Source organism: Rhinolophus hipposideros (assembly GCF_964194185.1).
Source record: "Rhinolophus hipposideros genome assembly, chromosome: 5".
NCBI lineage: Eukaryota > Metazoa > Chordata > Mammalia > Chiroptera > Rhinolophidae > Rhinolophus > Rhinolophus hipposideros.
Genome location: NC_138051.1, coordinates 77,647,392 through 77,665,380, shown reverse-complemented (window position 1 = coordinate 77,665,380; position 17,989 = coordinate 77,647,392). Strand labels below are relative to the sequence as shown.

Sequence of the window (17,989 nt, the reverse complement as noted above, 5' to 3'; positions counted from 1 at the left end):
GGGCAAGATAGATAAAATAATAATAGCCGAGTAAGAAGGCTTCAGTGAAGGAGGTGATATCTGAGCCAGGTAGGAACTGTGTAACACCCATGTCTCACATAGCCTTGTGTCCCCAGCACCAAAAGGTACAGTGCTTTGCCCTCAGATAAAGTCAGAAAATACATGAATTTAGTAAAGCTGAGAAAGCCTGCTCAGCCCCTGAAGCCTCTCTCGGAGGCGGGGCAGGGGGATCACTGAATCCCCAGTCTGGCAAAGGCAGTTGCAGAGGCTGACACTGTACCTGGCTACGTACAGTATTGCTCAGGTGACTGTCCTCGGTCATCTGTGCATTCTGGAAGTAGGACAAGGGTGCAGGTAACTCTGTCATCGGAGCAACTGCACAGAAATACCTTTTCACAGAAAACAAAGCCTCTTGGGGTTCTGAAAAGGGAAAAAGAAAACAATCCTTTGTGCATTACGATTTTTTACTTGTAAACATTTTCATAAATTACATTTAGCAAAAACAAACCTTTTTTTCATGTGTTCTCCTCCAGGCCAAGCTTTCTTAAGGACCTTGTAGGCTGTTGTCACTTGCAGGCTCCTGGGTTAGGTCTGAAACAGGTCACGCAGAGTTGGTCAAATCCTAGTAAATCCATTCACATCTATCAAATACTTATAAAACCAATTTGTAAACAACAAATTTATTAATTTGCCATCACCTTCAACTGACAACTTTTATCAGCTCAAGATACCCCTTTAGTAATGAGTAGATCTACTTGACAAACCACATATTTTCATAAAGCTACTTAATGATTTCAGATATAGAGCAAAAGGAGTTGAATAATCTTAAAGAATGTTCTCATCAACATTCCTTTTACTATGCTGACCAAGCCAACCTAATTTTTATATCTCCATAAAACTATTTGTCCAGTGCTTTTAATTTTGCAAAATTCTATCATCTCATTTTATCCTTACTATAATGCCCCAAGGCAGGGTAAACAGGTAACGTATGTACTTTACAAAAGCAGAAGGGGACCGAAGTTCAGTGACTTGCTTAAAAAAGTCACACAATTAGTAAGACCAGGATAAAACACACAGACTCCTGACTCCCGGCCTCGGGTCTCTCCTTTGTATCCTCCACAGCCTATTTACATACATCACTGTCTCCCTTCCTGGGCCACATTCCTATGTGCACCTCTACCTTAATCTCTATCAGTCAATTCTTTATGACTTCAAATTTCCTTTTCACAGAAAGTCTTTAAAAACACAGAAGGAAAAGTCCTGTCTGCATACCTAAGCAGTATTCTAATTCATATGTAGTACCTAAAACATTACCATGGACACATTTATTTACATGAAAGCATTCTGTCAATCTCCTGTTTCATTTTCACTTTTCTGGATCCTCTACCCTTTAAATTCTCCACTTTTTATATTATGATTTTTTCATAAAAAACACATTCAGCAACTTTCCCCTCTAGTAAAGGTATCAAGTTCAAATTCACCATAATCGCCTATATTTGGCTCATTCAAATCATGACAAATTTTAAGCCAGGTATGCTTTCCCTTCTATCCTACATGCTTTTATATACCATGCCTACCTTTCTCCTCCCCTCCAACTTCGGCCCATAGCTAGGAGCCTGGGATCAGGGCATCGCAAATTAATATTAACTAAACAAGACATAATTAATGTAAATTTGTTTTAAAAATAAAGTGAATTAAAAATAGAAATAGAGACAATACTTGTATGGGGGCTATTCACTGGGAGGGGGTACAGGGGAAGATTAGGGGGGGATTGGTAATGTTTTATTTCTTGACGTGAGTGCTAGTTACAGAGGGATTTCAGTCTGTGAAAATGCACTAAGCTGTATACACCTATGATCTGAGCACATTTCTATATACGTCAATTAAAACATTTAACTAGATTTTGTAGGAGTAAACCTATATGTAGGATTACTCATACCATGGTCCTGTCTTTTAAAATGGATAAAATTAAAACTTGGCAATATGTATGCTAGCTTATCCAAAAACGAGGTGGATTCCAACAGAACAGTTATATTTTCTAAGTATTCAAAGTAAATATTCTAATCTATACTTCTAGATTTTTAAGAACTGACTAACTGAAACTGTAACATTAATGTAGCATTAATGATCAGCAAACAGAGCATATATATCATTCCCTTCTTTTCCACAAAAATATTTAGTTACAGCACCTATCTCAGGAAACCCGGAAATGCCAGAGGATGGCAATAGAAAAAAGTTGCAATTGATTATCTCTACTGATTGCTCTGAAGACTATACCATATCATTTCAAGTACCGCTCTATTACAAAACTAACCCCTTAGAAACTGCCATTAATAGTCTCTTATAATCCCTCAGAAACAAGATAACAAATAAAGAAGATAGCGTTAGCCAAAGGAAACAAGCAAAGGGCAAGAAAGGGCAAGGCAGGCAAAAATATATAAGAAGTAAATAAAGTATATTACATTTACAAGAAAAATGAACAGGAAAGTGATTATTCACTAAATACGAGTTTACTGGCTATCTACCTATATCAAAACTCAGAGACAGACACTGAAAGAATTTAATCAATTAATTAATTTCACTTACCCATTCTACAGAAAACAATGTGACATACAGAATTTCACTAACTTGCCCAAGGTCACGTCCAGTAAGCAAAAGAGAAAAGGCTCACATATTACACTATGTTGCCTCTGTAAAATTCTATGCCCGCCCTTGAGGAGTATACAACAATGATCAGTAAGACATACTGAGCTGATTTTTATTACTAATAAAACTACTGCTTAGAAGTAAATGGGACCTTAAAACAAAACAAAAACTACCATATTTCCCCGAAAATAAGACCTAATCGGAAAATAATCCCTAGCATGATTTTTCAGGATGACATCCCCTGAACATAAGCCCTAATGCGTCTTTTGGAGCAAAAATTAATATAAGACCCAGTCTTATTTTCGAGGAAACATAGGAGTAGTAGTAAATGAGATCTCAAGCTTCAACAACTGGTCTAACTATAAATTAAAAACTGAAGCCCCAAAAGCATTCCTAACATACAGTCTTAAATTTATTCATGTATTTTTTTTAAAGAAAGCTACAGTGAGAATCTGGTCATTTTAAGTAGTTTCCGTTATTAGCCTTATGCTTATAGAATCTGTTCAGCTATTATAAGAAACCATACACACTGATTATCACACTGGAGCTTTCTCAGACAAATCTTGCAAGAATCATCAATAACACTTTAGCATATCCCAATACTATTTTCAAAGACATATCTATCTGTGAAACGCTAAGGCTCAGAAAAGGTAAAAGAATTTACCAGCGCACAATTATGGGGCAGGTAACACCAGTTCCAGAGCCCAGGTCTTCTGATGCCCAGCCCAGGTCTTTTCTAGTTCACCCGGAGAAAGCTCAGGCCTCCGCTGATGCTTTGAGTTCATAATGCTACATAAAAGGGGACCCTCACTGGAAGAGCTGCTCCTTACATGAGCTCAGTAGAAAGCAGAGGCTTCAAGCAACAGGGTTAAGCTAGGTCTTCAGTCAGGCATGGAGAACAAATAAACACTGTTGGTATAAAGAAAGGAGCAGGCAAAGTCATATTTGATTCTGGTCCAGTAACAGCTGAAAACAATTGATGACTCCATGGAGAAAGCCCATGACCCCACCGTTCAGGCCATGTGGCAAAAGATACTAGTGGACTTTATAACAGTCTTAGCAGTTCCGTGAGAACAAGAAAAGATAGTTGTTGGAGAGTGAGGATCTTTCATGTGACCTTTTCTCTCTGGCCACCTGCTAAAGATTTTCTGAGATGGACAGAACATACTTGAATACACTGCCGTCCAATTCTTTATTCTCAAGACACTTAATCATATAAAAGAAAAAAGAAATCCTTCCCTGATGGGCAACTAAAATTTCTTTCTATTATATACTAAGAGCTAAAAAAGAAAAAACCCCAGGAGAATACAAATAATCTTGGAGCCTAGCTGTGCTGAACAGAAAAGTCTATCTAACCAGAAAACCTACCCCTCACTCAGCACTTCAAAAAGTAAAACCAGAGCAATGTTTAGAATCACAAAAAAGTTTATTAAAAATCCTTTTTAAGGAAGCACCAACAGAAAAATACATTTCTGTCTCTCACTATATCCCAAGATAACAACTAAACGTCAAACTCTTATAACATGTTTACTTAATTATTGATACCATTTTCTTTCTTCACTCTCAGAGATAAATGTGAACAAAATTTGTACTCCACAGAAAAAAACATTTCCATGGATCTTCTCTAGCACAAAGGGCTTGTAACTGGTTTTAATGACCCTAGCCACTTGACTAGTCTCTCCTTCACTTAGAAAACTACCTGAAATATTTTTAAATAGTGTCTTTGTATCTTAATGCTAAGAAATTTTCAAGTGCCAAATGTGCACTTGAAATACAATGTGATTTATTGTATTTTCCACAAAAGTATTTAATCAGCCTTAATGTTACTTGACAGCTTCTTCCTGGACAGGCAGCCCCAGTTCTGATTATGTGGATGGTCTGGGAGAGCCTCTATTTGAGTTTTTTAAAGCTCACATCCAACAATAACCTACCAATCTCCAAAATTAATAAAAATAATTTGAAACTAATTTAAAATTTCAGGAATCCATCCTGGATTTTGAGACTAGGAGCAGATAATTTCCCCAGCCCTACTACAGGCTTTGTGAAAGTGGCAGACTAAAAGGAGCAAGGACAGTGATGGCTTATTTGGTAATTTTTGTTTTCCTTCATCCATCCCACTCCACTTCTGTGAACCATCTGTGATAGATTAGATTATTATTCAGCAAATATTTACTACCTCCCACAACCTCCCTGAAGGAAGGATATACGTCCCCTCTGCAGTAATGGTGGGTTTGGCTCTGTGACTGACTTGGGCCTCAAGGTGGGTGCAGCCTACCCTCCACTCCATGCCTTTGGCACATCCTATGACTTGCTTTGGTCAAGGGGATCTTAGCAGATGTGGCCCATACGCAGACACTTGAACCGTGCTTGTGAAGCTGGCCTCGCCTTCTTGTACTTCGACTGTTGCCTGAGCTTACTGTGGGTAGCCACTGCCCCTTCAGCCCAAGCCCCAGAATAAGACACGCAAAGCAAACTGCCCTAGCTGATCCACAGACCTCCACCTTGAAGCAGAGCCTTAAGTGAGGACAAGTGCTGTAAGGCACTGAATTTTGGAGAAGTCTGTTATATAGAGAGTTATCGTAGTTTTTTAAAAATAATAGTGGTTGGGGGTGGCCAGATGGCTCAGTTGGTTAGAGTCTTGAGTCTCAACCATAAGGTTGCTGGTTCAATTCCCGCAAGGGATGGTGGGCTGCGCCCCCTGCAACTAAAGATTGAAAATGGCGACTGGATTTGGAGCTGAGCTGCGCCCTCTACAACTAGACTGAAGTACAACGACTTGGAGCTGATGGGCCCTGGAGAAACACACTGTTCCCCAACATTCCCCAATAAAAATAAATAAATAAACAAAAATGATTAGGTGGGCTCAAACGATGCAATGAAAATGAACAAAGCCAGAATCCTTTATCTGAAACCCTTAGAACTAAATATATTTAGAATTCTTTTTATTTTTATTTTATAAAGGTAATATGATGCAAATACCACATGTTTTATAATATCCCCTTAGGGCCTTAGAACCACAAAATCAAACACATTAAGAAATATATAGTGAAACATATAATAGTCTTAAATTACATAAACAGGTTCAGGTTAGAGTAAGCCTTTCAGGTTTTCCAGGGGCTTTTGGATTTAAGAATCATGAATATGGAACAGTATTATCAGTATGTGTAAAATTATAAAGAACCTTTCCCACCAAAAGACATTCAATTTCAGTAACTCTACATGGAAGGTATGATTACCCTGAATCACTGTCTCAAATTGACTGTAGAAATGGAGAGAATGCAACTAATCTTTAATGAAAAAAATGAATACATCTAAATAATTTGTAAGTCACTGGTTATATTCAGCAAGGTTTCCATTCTTTCTTTTTGCTTTAGATCAACTTAAGGAACTGTACTAGGCATTGTGAAAACCAAACATTATACCCTTTAATCAAAAAACACTTACTGGGTTTCTTCTACATAACCAGACACTGTGATGAGTACTGAGGATACTACTGAATCACATAATGCTTCTGTTTACTTCAAGAGTTTACCATATAGAGGGGAAGACAGACAAGTACATTTTTATACTAATTACATGTTGAAATAAAAAATATTTTAGATGTATTGGGATACATAAAATGTATTATTCAAATTAATTTATCTACTTCGTTCTACCTTCAAAAAATGTGTTTATTAGGAAGTTTAAAATGAATGTGTGTAGTTCACGTTATGTTTCTATTGGACAATGGTGCTCCAACTCTTCAGTTCTTTCTGCTACACCAGGCCTAACATTGAAAAGCCCTGACAACCTTTTCTTTCCTGAAGCTTCTCTCCCTTCCTCAGCTTTTGTGACACTGCTCTATGGAGGTTTTCCTCCCGCCACTCATTCTCCTCAGCTGGCTTCTCACTCTTCTTCCATCCCCTCATTGTAAATGTTCCTAGGAGTCTGCCTGGGCCTCCGGGTCCCTTCCTTTCCTTAGGTGTCTCCTCCACTGCTCCAACATCAGCCGGCGAGTCGATTTAAGTGACTCTCATGTTTATAGCTCCATGCCTGTCTAGGGGATATTTTCACCTGTTGGCACTTTAAAGTAATACTTCCAAACCACTTCCTCATCTTCCACTCTAAAATAGTTCTTTGCCAACTTCCTTATTTCTGCAATCTTATTTCCCCCATTCTCCAAACTTCAAGCCTCCTAGTCAACTTCACACTTTATTTCTTGCACCTCAACTGAATGCTATGTCTTGCTCACGTTTTTCCTCCTTTCTAAGTCTCTGCCTGATTATGCAAAGTCACCTCAATTCTCTTATCCATTCTAGCCCCAACTACCAGATTAATGTTCCTAAAGCAAAGCTCTGACCACAACAGTGCCACACTTTCAAAACGTCTTACAGATCTGCCTGGCATCTATCACATGAAGGAAAAGCAGTATTAGAGGCCTTTGAAAGGGTTTTCAGAACGTATCCGATAGGAGTATCTCCCTACAATCTAATAGTGGGGGAGCACAAGCAAAGGGAAAACAGACACACGTTCTATCTTTCCTGCTACGATGGTTCTCAGAGACCAACTCCTGTCCTCCAGTTTTCCACGAATGGAAATTCATGCAGCAGTTTAGGATTAGTAGCAGCCATTAACTTAAAATTCACTAATAAATCATATCCATTCAGAGGAAAGTATACCCAGAACTGTGGGAACTGTCTACCCAAGAACCAGAAACAAGAGCGGAAAACCAGATGCTAGATGCCACATCTATCATATTTTGGGGGTGGGGGTGGGGGAAAGGGATGGGCAAGGTGGAGAGGACCCCATGCACTCAACAGGCTTCTTTTTTCATTGTTTTAGGCTTGTTATTAAACGGGAGGGGGGAAAAGAAGAAGGGGGTCCTTAAGTTGGTTGAATTCTGCAAATGAGTTGAGAACTGAAATAGGCTATTGCAGGTGACTGAAAATCAGCCAAATGCAACAGGCTCAAATGTACGTTCCTATTTTATCATCCTTCACAACGGTTACTTAATGTTGAGGCTGGATCACTGGACGTTTAAGCTCCAGAGGGCCCCTGGTTGTGTTACGCCCTATGATTATAATGCCCTCCCTACTTCAACTCCAAGGGTGAAAACCTTGCCACTGCGAAAGACAATTAGAAGAACAAGATTCCCTTAACCAGATATGCTGTCTACCTGCCTCAAACTTCAGAGAATGTTATGACCTTTATAATGTGCTCTGCTATGTTTATTACATATGACACATAGTTGTTTGCACACTATTCTTATCTCCTGTAGTATAAACCTCGAATACTTTATTAGCCTTGTCCAAATCAGGCAAGCAAAGATTTAAAATGTATTATTAAATTACTTTCCCACGAGAGCAGCAGATACTTATTTGACAGGAATGTGGGCGGGAAGAAAACGCCAATGTCTAAGCTACATGCAAAGCATCACACACACACACACACACACACGCTCCGTGACAATGCCCATCAATCAAAAGCATCGGACCCTGTTTTCCGCCTCGAATGTGAGGCATACAGAACTTCGCCCTGGGTGCCACCCGCTTCCCCGGACAAGGACAGACGCAGGACAGGCGGCGAGGAGTTTCACCAGTTGCTCAATGAGACTCAGCGCAACGCGCTTCCCGTCTCCAGCTGCACTCAGCGACGGCTGTCAATCCCGGCCCCAGGCACCTGCGCCCCGAGACGTCGTCGGGACACCCGCACTTCCGGACCAAGGCTCCGAAGGGTAGTCTCTCTTCAACCGGACCGCGCGCCGCGCCCGGAACTCGAGAAACGGGCCGCCCCTTCTCGTCCCCCACACGGGGCTCCTCGGTCCCTGCCCGGCCGCGCCCCGCTCATCCTCGAGGACACCGGCTCCGCGGCCCCGGCCGCGACAATGAGTCGGGCCCTGTTCGCGGCCGCCTGTGTCCACACGGGATGAGGGACGCCTGCCTCTCCCCGAACTCCCCATCACGCACCTACTCCTTTCTCGCCGCCGCCGGCCGCTTGCAGCCGAGGTTCCTTCGCGAGTAGCAGCTGTTTTGTTTCCGATGTGAAATCGCTGCCTCTGGAGCTGCCCAGCTCAGACCCCGCCCCAAAGGCTCACCGGTGTCGTCATTTCCGGCTCTGGCGTCGTTGGCGGCCGATCCAGCGGGGGAGGGGTGGTACCTAGAGGGGGCAGGGCGGGACCCAGGGGAAAAGGGTGGAGCTTCCGGTGGTGCGCGCGGGTTACGGGGAAGCCCTGCGCTTCGGACCGCCTCGGATCTGGAGAAACCCGCCCAGAGTGCCGGGATGAGTCTGGAGGTTGTCAGGGATCCGAGACACAGCTCTTTGATCCAGAACCAAAGTTCATGTAAACCGGGGCCAGCGTGTACTTGGCCCGGCCTACAAGTGATGGCATCTTAAACCTGACGTTTACCATTTCTCTATGGTACCTATTTGTAGTGTTTCTCAATGTGAACCAGCTGCACCACAATCAAGAAATAAATGCTCATTAAAACTATAAATACACCCCCTAAGCAGGGAATTAAAACTTCTGGCAGGTGGGGAGAACAGAGAAACTGCATTTTAAACAAATACTTTCTGGGATTCTTAGGCTCCAAGTTTAAGAATCATCTTCCTAAATGGTAAGCTTCCAGAACACAAAATGTTTCATTTTTGTAATCCCAACTTTAATGGTCAGCTATGAATCTGTGCACGATATTCTAAGAGTCATCAATTCAACTAATATGTGGTAAACAGACTTGTAGAGTCATTTAATTCAAACAACATGGCTTATGAAGAATTTTTATTCATTTTTGTTTATAGAAATTTTCTTTCTGGGCATTTTAGATTGCCATTCCTAATTTGACCTTCATTTAAGGAATAAAATGAAAGGTAAAGATCTGTCAATTAAATAAAGATGAAAATGTAAGCATTCAAATGCAAATAAATATTTTAATTTAACATACCCACACCTCAAAAAATCTGTTTATTAAAAATTATAAGCTCACTTTGGTCTGCAATATTAATGTAAAATAGTAATAGTTCCGGGGTTTGAAATATATATGTGAATTTTCCAGTTTTCTTCCTGACACCTAGGACTGCCTATTTGGGAATCCTTCTCATACTCCTTTATATCCAGTGGCATTCACAAATCAATTTCACTCTCTTTTACTGAACAAAAACTACCTCTATTTCATACTGTTAACGGAAGGATGAAATATGACGTGGAAAAATTTCTAAGCATTTTGACATAAAACCTTGCAGCAGTTTTTGGGTACAATTGGAAAACATTCATGGAACTTATTAAAAAGAGCTGGGTAAATAAGCCTCATATACACATTTGCATGCCTGCTTACATTTATTTGCATAAAACTTTTTTTTACTTCATATGAAAGGAGAAAAAAATGGTAACAGTGTTTAGTCCAATTTGACTTTCAAGCTCAGTTTTCTCAATTTGTCCACCATATATAGTATTCGTGCCTGATGAGTACCTGAAACAGCACTCTCCACAAAATAAGCGTTAGCCTCTTCTATTACAGAAGTTTATCAAGAAACGCTATGATAAGATTCAAAGTAACAACATACAGTTCTGTAAGGAGAAAATGTTCTGGGACTGACTAGGAATAAAGCCTGTAATATTAAGAGTTGTTCTCAAGCATCATTTTTGGAAGATTATATTCATGAACATACAAAATAAGTATCTGTTTGCCTCAAACATGTTTTTTTCTTTAAAATCTACTTAAAAAGAAAATTAAGCTGCATTTCTGTAGTCTGTGAGGATAAAATACTAGAACTGAGTAGATACCTTAAACTGCTAATTGAAGTGTAGTCCTTAGATCAGTAGCGTTGGCATCGTGGTCGACATCAGGCCCTCCCCTAACCCTCCTCAATCTGAGCCTGCATTTTAACAAGAGTCCATTAGGTGATTCAGGTGCATGTTGAAGTTTCATTAAAAACAAAAAACTATTTCAAATAACTTATCTTTCCTCCTGTAAACAGATGTACACATTTAAAATTACTTTTAGGGTCAAATGAGGAAAAAGCATATTGGTTTTCTAACTGCCAAACTTTCATATAAATTTTATAACAACCTGAATGGGCAACATGGTTTAACTAAAGGTTTCCAAACTGAAACCTGGTAATGGTAAAGATAAGCCAGAGGTACATGCAATTTAGTAGAAATTTTCTTAGGTGTATTCTCTCAAATACTAGATTATGCCAGTTTACACATGTGCAATTCTTTATACACAAATCTGAAAAACAAACTCTTCCAAGTTTAAGGTGGTGGCAAAACCTAACTCGAATTGACATTAAGCTATCAATGTAGTGGTCTTTAACCCAGTGGCTGTGATCATTCCTGCTGTTGCAGAAACGTTAATGTATGAACTCGGGATCCTAAAGCAAATCTCACCAGAGATGTTATGCAATACATGGTATATGTCCCCAAGGGTTTCAGATACAGGCCCTTTAAGATAAATATAGTGAAAGAGCAAAAGCAAGAAAAATTAAAACTACCTGAATAAACCTTCATGCTAATTTTGGCTAAATAAAAATAACCTAACATGCTTTAGAAGCAGTAATGTGGTAAGAGAAGATACATAATAAACTGCTTGAACAAGGTGTTCGGCTGAGGGTCAATCTGAGAAAAGGCTACTAATGAATTTATAAATGGCAAAGAGCACGTTTTTGAAATTTTCCCTTGAGAATCCAGAATTTAAAATACTGTAACACTAAAAGGGGATATCTCCATAGACATACAGAGTCATCCCAAATAAGGTAAATGGCCTGTTTGGCCTACAGTTACTAATATTCATAAAAATTCAACCCATATTTTCAAGTTCAGTTTCTAGTATGCACTGCACAATTACAGCATGATGCCATTTATTTAATAAGACTCTGAAAGAATGAGTCCCCAAGATCAAATATATACATTTTTAATATTTGAAATATATACATAATGGAACCATGTCATGGTCCAATGTAAAGAACAGTGTTTTCAATTTCATCTTATGAGGATAAGATGTAAAAAAAAAAAATCTAGTAACTCAAGCTCAGTTATGCTTTTTTAACACCCCTCCCCATCTTTATCTTTCTTTCAAATAAATATTCAGACATGGGAAATTGCCGCACCTACTTTGTGTTAAGAACTGTTTTAAAAATGGTTACATTTTCAGGTAATTTTGCTCTTTAGTGAAGTTCTGATCTACAATAAAGAAAGCCCCATGTACGTCTCTAACACCACCATTGTATTTTTAAACATTGGTGACAGAGGTAAGCTAGGTGTGTGTGTGTACACACACACAAGCTATAAACCCTTTACAAAAAAAATTAGTGGTAAATGATTTACCTTAGAAATGAGATGTAAACTTTGTAAAATGCCACACTGAATTCCTATTGTGTTTTCTCATACTTCCCTAGTGTAAAATTGCCTAATTTTATCTCCTTTTAAAAAGCTTTTTTCATTTATGCTTTTCAAAATTTTTTTAAACAAAGGGGTACACCAAAATTAAGTTAAGGACCAATTAGTGCAAAAATCCATTAAATAAAGTTCCCCAGAACCCAGAATCTAAGGATCTACCTCATTTCTGAATAAAATTGGGGGTGGGGAACCAGTGATCCACAATCCCTTAAAAGAGAGGCTGAAGCAGCTAGCTATCAACAGAACCCCATTCTGCTCAACAGACTGTTGCTTGCCATAAGAGAATACTATGCTCTGGGAGACTAATAACCTAATTAACCCAGACATTAGGGTTGGCACAATACGACGTTTCCTTTACGATTCTATGCTTCAGTTAGAAAATGTTTAAGGGAGTTTCCAAAGCCAATTAGGGAAAAGTTAAGACTTTTATATGTACATTCACACGAACACACTCATACAGAGATACAGTAGGAATGGATGGTCTGCTAATTTTTGCACTCTTAATTTTAAACTTCATGCCTTCATGAGAGCTTGCCAATTCTGATCAAGAAAGGAGGACTGGTATTCTTTCAATTAAAATTGTTCATGTTGGTTCCTATACAGTACAGTTCAATATTAAGTGCAATTCTGCAAAAGAATTGGGGAGTCATTTTAATATTTACAAGGAACAAATCAGCAGAACAAGATTATATCAGATAGGCTGTGTACAGTAGCTGCGGCTTATAAAACATACCAGTAATTTGTACCTGGTGAGTATAAAGAGAACCAAGGTAGGATTCAGATGTCTTTACAACCAAGGGAGTACACAGGGCATCAACAAATTGGAGGACAAAAAAAATTCACATTTTCTACATTTAAAAAAAAATTACAGATCTCACAAATGTCTTTGAAGACAAAGAAAAATTCAGAGTCCTTTGAAGGATGGGAAAGAAGATATCTGAAATGTAACTCTAACTGTAAAGAGAGTTTTACTTCACAAGACCTATTTTCTTGGCTTCTGTTTCATATATCAATAACCTCCACATTTTGACTATAAAAACTTCTGCTTCTTCATCAAGTACCTAGAAGAGAAAAAGAAAAACAGTAACACACGCTAGATAAGCAATCATCAGCATCTCCCAACAATAGTGACTGATGTTTAAAAAGGCTTTCATCTACTGACAAGCATTTACTTTCAATAAAATGACAAAGGAAATGTGTCCAGTGTGAGAAATGTCTTAAGTAGTACATGTAAATTATCAAAAAAAAGCATTCAGCAAAATTCAATGGCTTGCTGAATACTGATACCACCGTACTTTTTTGAGCCAACTTTTATTCTAATTTTTAACTTTACAAATACTACATTTATACATATCTTGAAAAACTATTTTCCTAAGGAAAGCAAATGTTTGTTACAAAGAACATAGCATTTAGGCAGAACTAGTTGTTACAAAGAACTATTAACTACACAATAACTCTAATACAGAGTATCTCATTTACCTCCAAAGCAACCTTGCAATCTAAATATTTATGGAGTCCTTATGGATGTGACATTGAATTAAATATTAAACGAGAAAATATGTAAAGCATTTAATAGTGTCTTGGATACAGTAAACAGAGTTAAGTGAACACTATCATCATCGCAAGGGACACAGACCACTGAACGAATAAATAAAAGGGTCTTTTCCTCTTGGCAAATAAATAATCTTCCCATCTACTCATGAGTTAGATGCATCATGTCCTCACCACAACTTCTGCCCTCATCCCACACACGTATTCGGCCTTCACACTAGGGCTACAAGTGACATAAAATGAATAATCATGCTTCCTTCTATAGGAGGCAGTAAAGCAATGACAGAGTTTCAGGTCTATCAGTGACATGATGATTTGTGGCCTAATGTTGCCACTTTAGGTTAGGAGTTAAGCAAACCAATCTGTAGGCCAGATTACCTAGGTTCAAATCCCACTTCTACCTCTTACTAGTTAACTGTCCTGGGTTGGGTTACTTAACCACAACAAGCCTCAGTTCTCTCATCTATAAGATGAAGGAAATAGTAGATACATCATACTGGTCCATAATTTAAAAAGTTAATATGTACAAAGTGCTTTGAAAAGTGCCTAATTAGTGATCAGTTAAGTACCTAAGAGGAGCCAGAAATTCAGATTTTTTGAAAAATTTCCCAAAATTCTCAATGATAACAAATAATTAAAGAACTTTTAATCAGACTTCTGAACCAGACTTGACCAGTAGTTCACAAGAACTATACCACAACACTAATTAATATGAAAATCATAACTTGGAAATATAGATGAGGCACAAAATGCAACCAAAGTTCATTAATTTATGTAAAATAAGGAAAGGTACAATTTGAAAAAGTCAGATTTTAATAAGAGCAACATACTACTTGAGCCAAAAATTCAATCTCATTTATACAAGAGATGTTTACAGGCTCCATGAGCTTTCAGCAGAACTAGTTGAAAACAGTAGCTCAATTGGTTTCCTCCTACTCTGATCAACAATGAGACAAAAAATAATCAAAATCATGTAAGTGATTAAGAATTCAACAGACAAAAAAGGATTAACACTGATACATGACATCTTCACTGACAGTCATTAACAACTTTGCTAAGATCAAAAACTAAAACACTGATTTGGAAAAAAAATTCCTTAACTCGGGCCTAACTGTCAAACCCTCTCTCAACTCCAAGGATAACCTTAAAGAAGCTGGAAGGTCAGGACATTCAGATTCTATTCCCCCAAAACTGGGGTCTGTTCACATTTCTTCTTTTATATGAGGCTCAGCATTGTGAAGCCAACAAATTTTTCACAAATATTTTATTAGGAAATCTAAACTAGCTGCATCAGGCTGGCTGGGCAGGAGAAAAGATGTTTTGGGGCTTTAGATATCATCATTTAGTGCATGGACACAAAATATCTCAACCTCAGAGTTCCTTTTGGTTAAATACTCTACTGTGCCCCTCCCTGAAAACTTTGCAGCTTGAAATGCAAGTTCCCCCAGTCACCTGTCATCTTCTATCATGCTTGATGTTTCTTCTCCCTCCCTCACTTGTCTTCCAATGCTGTCTTCCTGCTTTGTCCTTTGGACCCCTATTCCACTTTATACTAACCACCCTAAACTTCTTTCATTAGTGTTTTCATCTTCTTACCTTAAATGAAAACCTGGTATGTCCCCTAAAAACCCTGACACTACAAGAGCCTTTTCAGGAAGTTCCTCACTTTCAAAACCTTAGTATCTACAGGAGAGGGGAAGCTGCTATATCTTCGCTATTTACACCCTTGTGAATAATATCTCCACATGAGATTGCACTACACTGCTCTTTTACTCCAGCTGTCCAGCAAATGCCTAGTCTTTCACCTACATTAAAGGAGCAGTCTGGCCGCTGGTTCTAGTATTTCTCTCCAAACTACCCCAACATCAGTAATTACAATTTCTATGTACATGACCCAGGCTTAAAGTTTGTTCATGTCATTCTAAACAATGACATCAGCTCTGACCCTGGCCACATTTTGCACTGTGCCATCATCTGGACTGATCCACCACTTATACTCTTAAAACATTCTACTTTCTGATTAATTTCTCTTTCCAGTTATGTCATTCCAACACCCCTCCCACATCTTCATTGGATCCAGCAGTCCTTGACTCATTCAAACCACCAGCTACATTCTGATATTTCTTTCTCTTCTTAACTTGCAGTTCGGTCCATTCAATCACTCTCTCACTTTTACCATCAATTCTCTTCCTCCTTCCTTTTCTCACAAAATCACAATATTAGATAAGGGCAACCAATGACTCTAATACCCAAAATTGAATGCAACTGGGAATTTGATATTTAACCATTGCTGACCCAACAGACATCTGTCCAAGTGACAAAACAGTTATGCCATCTCCAAGTCTGTTTAGAAGGTAATTCCTAATGCTTTCCCTAACTGTTCTCAACATCAGATACTCTAAATCCTTTGCTCCCTTATCTTTATTACATAGCCCCATTATAGCAAGTATATTAGCTTATCAATATCAATATACCTGTCTCCCTGGTAGTTCAAGGGCAGATGTTCCTCCTTTTTATGCTTCGAACATATTGCTCTACTCAGTGAGCACTTAATAAATGTTCTCTAAATATATTACTAGAGCCAGGATTTACATTTATACACACAAACATAAAAAGGTATAGGGGAGGGTTGAAGCTGGCCTGGTGGCTCAGGCAGTTAGTTGGAGCTCTGTGCTCCTAACTCCGAAGGCTGCCGGTTCGATTCCCACATGGGCCAGTGGGCTCTCAATCACAAGGCTGCCAGTTCAATTCCTCGAGTCCCGCAAGGAATGGTGGGCTCCGCCCCCTGCAACTAAGATTGAACAAGGCACCTTGACCTGAGCTGCCGCTGAGCTCCCGGATGGCTCCGTGTGGGCTGTGCCCTCTGCAACTAGCAATGGCAACTGCACCTGGAGCTGAGTTGCGCCCTCTACAACTAAGACTGAAAGGAAAACAACTTGAAGCTGAACGACACCCTCCACAACTAAGATTGAAAGCATAACAACTTGACTTGGAAAAAAAAGTCCTGGAAGTACACACTGTTCCCCAATAAAATCTTTAAAAAGAAAAAGAAAAAATTAGATAGGGGAGGGTAGTAACTTGGTAAAAAAGAAATCCCTAACTTCAGTGTTGTCTAATGATATCTTGCTGTACGTGCCTTTATCCTCTTTAAATGCATATTCAAATTTTAACTCAGGTTTGCAGAAAGAAAGATTCTGGAACTAACATAGGCAGAAAAATCAATAATTTAGAAGTTAGTTTGTTGACATAGATATTATTAATTAAAATATTAATTACAATGAATTTCTAACTTACCATGGCAACATCATCTAAAATGCTCTGAGGTGAACTATGAGCCATAACCTAAAAAAACAAATAATTGTCATTTTGAAAACAAACAAAAAATTAGCAATATAATCAAGAAATTTTAAGGCATCCTTCTTATGTCCAACAAACCATTCTATAAATTTCTTAATTCCCCAACACTCTTTTCAATGGAAATTTGACACCGTAACGCAGGATATTAGTCACCATAGTTTCTGTCTTCTAATTCATATCCAGACTTACTTACACATTTTAATGCTATAATAATTATAAGTGGAAAGGGCAGCCTAAATCTGCTATTCCTAATGTTAATAGTAAATAGTATGTTAAAATGCACTTAGTTATTCCTTGACAGAAATATGGTACTTCTATTATAACTGTCTTATTAAAGGTAAGACTTTGTCTTCAGGAGACAATGGAAGGATGCGGTATACGTTGGTGGTTAAGACCTCTAGTGTTATAGGCTTGGCTCTGCTACTTATTATGTAACCATGCTTAAGACACTCTCTCCCCTAAGCCTCAATTTCTTTATGTTTAAAATGAAGATACTATTAGTAACTTACACTTTCTAAGGTTGTTGGGAGGTTTAAAGAAGGTTCTATAAAAAGCTTAACGCAGTACCTGCGAAGAACAAGGCCTGGTACATACTAATTAATCGATTAGCACTATTATTATGCTTTAAAAAAAAACTACTTTGTTCCTCTTCCAAAGGATGGATGGCTGACAAAGGAATTTATGAGACAAGCTATTGGCAGTTTCCACAAAACCTGCAGAACTGTACGTTAGCAGCATAATAACCATTAAGACCAGAAGGGGGTGGCAAGGCATTCTCAGGGGCAGGGAAAGAGCAAAACTGACAGATGCCAGCAATTGTTCTCTTTGACCCTCTGAAATGAAAGCACATGGTGTAGGGGTCTGAAATAGGGTGGAGAAGTTTAAAGTATAAAATAAATATTGGGGATAAAGAAATAAAAAAACTAACCTTAGAACAAACAAAATCAACTAATGTAGCTTCTTCTTCACCTATGTATTCTATAATTTTCTTATTAATCCACGGTCTAATTCGTCGTTCCATCAGTATCTGCAAAATAAAGTATGGTTACTAAATTAAAGAGATCT

The 17,989-nt window shown here is 38.5% G+C and overlaps 2 protein-coding genes across 6 annotated transcripts in view; both read right to left on the bottom strand.

The window, feature by feature from the left end:
* PSEN1 (presenilin 1) overlaps positions 1-8,741 on the bottom strand; it is a 63,395-nt gene extending 54,654 nt beyond the window's left edge. The window contains exons 1-3 of one of the 3 annotated variants that reach the window (XM_081050070.1): positions 8,592-8,741; positions 509-591; positions 281-420 (exon numbers count right to left, since the gene is read on the bottom strand). In XM_081050070.1, coding sequence (XP_080906196.1) covers positions 281-367 — 87 coding nt within the window. In that variant the 5' untranslated portion in view covers positions 368-420; positions 509-591; positions 8,592-8,741. Of the gene's footprint in view, positions 1-280; positions 421-508; positions 592-3,310; positions 3,556-8,591 lie in introns of those variants that run through there. The other 2 variants (XM_081050071.1, XM_081050072.1) reach the window with 2 other exon arrangements.
* A 630-nt stretch (positions 8,742-9,371) lies between these two features.
* The window catches only part of RBM25 (RNA binding motif protein 25), a 54,368-nt gene continuing 45,750 nt past the window's right edge, over positions 9,372-17,989 (bottom strand). For all 3 annotated transcript variants that reach the window (XM_081050068.1, XM_081050067.1, XM_081050069.1), the window contains 3 exons: positions 17,853-17,951; positions 16,862-16,909; positions 9,372-13,077 (listed from right to left, as the gene is read on the bottom strand). In XM_081050068.1, coding sequence (XP_080906194.1) covers positions 12,985-13,077; positions 16,862-16,909; positions 17,853-17,951 — 240 coding nt within the window. In that variant the 3' untranslated portion in view covers positions 9,372-12,984. The remainder of the gene's footprint in view (positions 13,078-16,861; positions 16,910-17,852; positions 17,952-17,989) is intronic.